This window comes from Conger conger, chromosome 18 (assembly GCF_963514075.1).
Source record: "Conger conger chromosome 18, fConCon1.1, whole genome shotgun sequence".
NCBI lineage: Eukaryota > Metazoa > Chordata > Actinopteri > Anguilliformes > Congridae > Conger > Conger conger.
In genome coordinates, this window is record NC_083777.1 from 28,010,034 (window position 1) to 28,015,518 (window position 5,485).

At 49.4% G+C, this 5,485-nt stretch overlaps 1 protein-coding gene across 3 annotated transcripts in view; it reads right to left on the minus strand.

Moving 5' to 3' along the window:
* Window positions 1–205: 205 nt before the first annotated feature.
* The window catches only part of psme4a (proteasome activator subunit 4a), a 49,094-nt gene continuing 43,814 nt past the window's right edge, over window positions 206–5,485 (minus strand). For all 3 annotated transcript variants that reach the window (XM_061227859.1, XM_061227858.1, XM_061227860.1), the window contains 4 exons: window positions 4,703–4,865; window positions 3,734–3,867; window positions 1,636–1,775; window positions 206–1,409 (listed from right to left, as the gene is read on the minus strand). In XM_061227859.1, coding sequence (XP_061083843.1) covers window positions 1,641–1,775; window positions 3,734–3,867; window positions 4,703–4,865 — 432 coding nt within the window. In that variant the 3' untranslated portion in view covers window positions 206–1,409; window positions 1,636–1,640. The remainder of the gene's footprint in view (window positions 1,410–1,635; window positions 1,776–3,733; window positions 3,868–4,702; window positions 4,866–5,485) is intronic.

Here is a 5,485-nt window from a genome sequence, read left to right on the forward strand (position 1 = left end):
AACCCTGTGTTGCATTTTCCACAAACTGCCAATCGTTTCCATCCGTCAGACTCACCTGTCATCATAAACACTCTCGCACACACGCACACACTCACTCTCACACGCAAGCGTGCGCGTGCACACACACACACACACACACACACACACACACACACACACACAGACACTCATTCTCATGTGCACACACAGAAATGCATCAAAGGCGTTGTTACAAACAACCCATTTATTGGCCTTTTAAATATAAGCAAACAGTACATCTAAAAAATCACTGCTGTTTTGGCACTACACTATACAGTGGTTTTGTAGTCTTACACTCAGTGAGGTACTAAACTGAACAGCTCTCATTCAAACCACTTTCATCTCTTCAACAAAAAAAAAAAGAGGAGTAAGGAGTCACTAAAAGAGATGCCAGTCCCTCTCTCACTAGATAAAAAAATAGATTGATAGTAATAATGAGTAATCGCAATAAGACCGCACGCAGTTGAACTCGGAAAATGTGGGAGGGGTTAGATGGGGACGATGGGGATTGGAAGGGGGGGGGGGGGGTCCTCAGTCATATGCCGGTCTCCATGGGAACACTGCACACCCGCACACTCCCTGGCACACACACTCGACCGGGGCGAGCGCAAACAGGCACGCTGTCTCACGGCCGCTAGCAGGCGACCCGACAAGCTACGAAACCGGAACCTGCACACAAAAAAAACAAAAAAACAAAAAAACAAAAAAAAACCATCTCGTGGGGATTAAAAGCACTTCAGAAAATAAATACATTGAGTTTACGGCGTACACGCATGCAACGCGCTCGATGAACTGTCGAAGCGCGTGCACGTGCGTGCATGTTCCAGTCCTTGTGTGCTCAAGGTTTAAAAAAACAAAAACAAAACAAACAAAAACACCCGTTACAATCAGTATCACACGGTGACCCCCTAAAATGCTTCTCATCCCAGGGAGAGGGAGCAGTGACTTCTGCTGCACTTCCTGTATTGGACCTAGGGGTCAAAGTTCAAATGGACTAACATGGGCTTGGGGGGGTGGGTGCGTGGGAGGGGTGGAATCTGCAGGTATCATCACCAAACTCTCAGCACACGCACACGAGCAAAAACTGTACAATAATATTACAGACTGCAGGGCTCTTTCCACCTGCTTTCATATGCCTTAAATATTAAGTATATTAAAAATGTAAATGAGTGCTAGTTACATAAATACACAAGTTTTCGTTTTCATTGCGAGATGGTCATGTCCTCTCCTCCCCCCCCCCCCCCGTCCTTTTCCTTCCGGGGGAGGGGAGGGGTCGTCTCGGACACACGGACCACCTTTGTCCTTCATGCGGGTGCATGCGTCCATCTTGACTTCTGCAGGTCCCCCCCCTACCCGAGTGCACGGGAGAAGAACATGGAGAAATGCCTCTCCTGTGTCCAAAAACAAACAAACAAACAACAAAAACCCAATTAGGGAATCGTAATTAGAAATGGGCGGTGTCAGAGAGCTAGCCTTTGGGTTGTGACTTGAGGGCTAGCCTCCGGACTAAACTGCAGCTACAGATTGACTCTGGCTGTTGGGAGCGGTGGGACTGACAAACGGGAGAGGGGGGGGGGGGGGGGAGGGGAGACGGGAAGGAGGTGTGGTGAGGGCTACCTGCTCTAGGCGTAGTAACACGGAGACACCAGCAGGTCAGTCAGAACCAGCAGCTGGTCGTCCGTGAACTGCTGCTTGTGCTGCTGCCAGTTATCGTGGTGAGTACGCCGGAAGTTGGACAGGGTCTTCTTCACCGTCATCTGAGAGAGAGGGAGGCTGGGTATTAGTGTTCAGTGCCTCTACAGGCTGGGTAATAGTGTTCAGTACCTCTATAGGCTGTGTATGTGGTGTTCAGTACCTCTATAGGCTGTGCATGTGGTGTTCAGTACCTCTATAGGCTGTGTATGTGGTGTTCAGTACCTCTATAGGCTGTGTATGTGGTGTTCAGTACCTCTATAGGCTGTGTATGTGGTGTTCAGTACCTCTATAGGCTGTGTCTGTGGTGTTCAGTACCTCTATAGGCTGTGTATGTGGTGTTCAGTACCTCTATAGGCTGTGTATGTGGTGTTCAGTACCTCTACAGGCTGTGTCTGTGGTGTTCAGTACCTCTATAGGCTGTGTATGTGGTGTTCAGTACCTCTATAGGCTGTGTATGTGGTGTTCAGTACCTCTATAGGCTGTGTATGTGGTATTCAGTACCTCTATAGGCTGTGTATGTGGTGTTCAGTACCTCTATAGGCTGTGTATGTGGTGTTCAGTACCTCTATAGGCTGTGTATGTGGTGTTCAGTACCTCTATAGGCTGTGTCTGTGGTGTTCAGTACCTCTATAGGCTGTGTCTGTGGTGTTCAGTACCTCTATAGGCTGTGTATGTGGTGTTCAGTACCTCTATAGGCTGTGTATGTGGTGTTCAGTACCTCTATAGGCTGTGTATGTGGTGTTCAGTACCTCTATAGGCTGTGTATGTGGTGTTCAGTACCTCTATAGGCTGTGTATGTGGTGTTCAGTACCTCTATAGGCTGTGTATGTGGTGTTCAGTACCTCTATAGGCTGTGTGTGTGGTGTCCAGTACCTCTATAGGCTGTGTATGTGGTGTCCAGTACCTCTATAGGCTGTGTATGTGGTGTTCAGTACCTCTATAGGCTGTGTATGTGGTGTTCAGTACCTCTATAGGCTGTGTATGTGGTGTTCAGTACCTCTATAGGCTGTGTGTGTGGTGTTCAGTACCTCTATAGGCTGTGTATGTGGTGTTCAGTACCTCTATAGGCTGTGTATGTGGTGTTCAGTACCTCTATAGGCTGTGTATGTGGTGTTCAGTACCTCTATAGGCTGTGTATGTGGTGTTCAGTACCTCTATAGGCTGTGTATGTGGTGTTCAGTACCTCTATAGGCTGTGTGTGTGGTGTTCAGTACCTCTATAGGCTGTGTATGTGGTGTTCAGTACCTCTATAGGCTGTGTATGTGGTGTTCAGTACCTCTATGGGCTGTGTATGTGGTGTTCAGTACCTCTATGGGCTGTGTATGTGGTGTTCAGTACCTCTATAGGCTGTGTATGTGGTGTTCAGTACCTCTATAGGCTGTGTGTGTGGTGTTCAGTACCTCTATAGGCTGTGTATGTGGTGTTCAGTACCTCTATAGGCTGTGTCTGTGGTGTTCAGTACCTCTATAGGCTGTGTATGTGGTGTTCAGTACCTCTATAGGCTGTGTATGTGGTGTTCAGTACCTCTATAGGCTGTGTATGTGGTGTTCAGTACCTCTATAGGCTGTGTATGTGGTGTTCAGTACCTCTATAGGCTGTGTGTGTGGTGTTCAGTACCTCTATAGGCTGTGTCTGTGGTGTTCAGTACCTCTATAGGCTGTGTATGTGGTGTTCAGTACCTCTATAGGCTGTGTCTGTGGTGTTCAGTACCTCTATAGGCTGTGTCTGTGGTGTTCAGTACCTCTATAGGCTGTGTGTGTGGTGTTCAGTACCTCTATAGGCTGTGTCTGTGGTGTTCAGTACCTCTATAGGCTGTGTCTGTGGTGTTCAGTACCTCTATAGGCTGTGTATGTGGTGTTCAGTACCTCTATAGGCTGTGTGTGTGGTGTTCAGTACCTCTATAGGCTGTGTGTGTGGTGTTCAGTACCTCTATAGGCTGTGTCTGTGGTGTTCAGTACCTCTATAGGCTGTGTATGTGGTGTTCAGTACCTCTACAGGCTGTGTGCGTGGTGTTCAGTACCTCTATAGGCTGGGTGTCGTTGAGGTGGGCGCTCAGGTCCATCAGCAGTTGAGGCATCCAGGTGGGCACGTCGTAGGGGCTGGAGAGGATGCAGGCGCTGAGGCCCAGAACTCCCGCATGACGGCGAACCAGGTCTGTGCAAACAGAGACATAACTCAATTATCACACAACCTGTGTGAGTGAGTGAGTGAGTGAGTGAGTGAGTGAGTGAGTGAGTGAGTGAGTGAGTGAGTGAGTGAGTGAGTGAGTGAGTGAGTGAGTGAGTGAGTGAGTGTGCGTGTGTGTGAGTGGGTGTTAGTGCTCAGTACCTCTATGGGCTGGGTGATAGTGTGCAGTACCTCTATAGGCTGTGTATGAGTGTGAGAGTGTGTGAGTGTGTGAGAGAGAGTGTGAGTGAGTGAGCCAGTGAGTGAGTGAGTGTGTGAGTGCGTGAGTGAGTGAGTGAGTGAGTGAGTGTGTGAGTGTGCGAGTGAGTGAGTGAGTGAGTGTGTGAGTGTGTGAGTGTGCGAGTGAGTGAGTGTGTGAGTGTGCGAGCGAGTGAGTGAGTGAGTGTGTGAGTGTGCGAGTGAGCGAGTGAGTGAGTGAGTGAGTGAGTGAGTGAGTGAGTGAGTGAGTGTGTGAGTGAGTGAGTGAGTGTGTGAGTGTGCGAGTGAGCGAGTGTGTGAGTGTGCGAGTGAGTGAGTGAGTGAGTGAGTGTGTGAGTGTGCGAGTGAGTGAGTGAGTGTGTGAGTGTGCGAGTGAGTGAGTGAGTGTGTGAGTGTGCGAGTGAGTGAGTGAGTGTGTGAGTGTGCGAGTGAGTGAGTGAGTGAGTGAGTGAGTGAGTGAGTGAGTGAGTGTGTGAGTGTGCGAGTGAGTGAGTGAGTGTGTGAGTGTGCGAGTGAGTGAGTGTGTGAGTGAGTGAGTGAGTGCGTGAGCGAGCGCGTGAGTGTGTGAGTGTGTGTGTGTGTGTGTGTGAGTGCGCACTCGTACCTGCTGAAGGGATGGTGTCCACCACAGACCCCAGCTCCCTCATCCTCCTCTTGGGCAGCCGGGTCTTACACAGCTTCTCAAAGTGTGCCTGCATGGGGCTGTCCATGCACAGGAAGTTGCACTGCAGGAAGCCGCTGAGCGTGGTGGCGGCCATCTCCCGCACCTGAGGAAGAAAGGGCCGCACTTATCACACCTGAGAGCAGTGCTGCTTATCTTTACAATGGTGCAAATGGCCGCAGTGGAGGTGGTAATAAAGGGCAAGTGTTTCAGTACATACTCATGTAATTGCAGTTGTCTGAGGCTGTATGCGATTGATGTCTCTGGCGATGTGTGCATGTGCTAACTGGATATCATGCATACAGAGCCGAGGTTCAGAAAGTAAAAGTCCACCCCAGTGTTTTGTTCCAGTCACCTGGATTTGCTAACTGGCACAATTCCTCAGCCAGGAGGAAGAACTAATGTGTATAATCAGCTGGCTGGGTTCATGCTTGGCAGGACTTTTCTGACCCCTGAACTTTCCACCTGCGATACAGATCTTTCTGAATTTAACTGAGCTAGAGAGGGGGGGAGAAGGAGAGCACACACATGGGGAGAGAGGAAGAGAGAAAGAGGGAGAGAGGAAGAGAGAGATGGAGAGACTGAAGGTTGAATGCAGATACTCAAATCTGGGTCTCAAGGCCAGTAGAACTGTGGGGTTCTCTTTTCTATTGGATAGCCAATTGATTGATCACCGCCACCGATTGGTCGGTGATTTAACTGACCTGGTGTTGCAGGTTTAAGTCA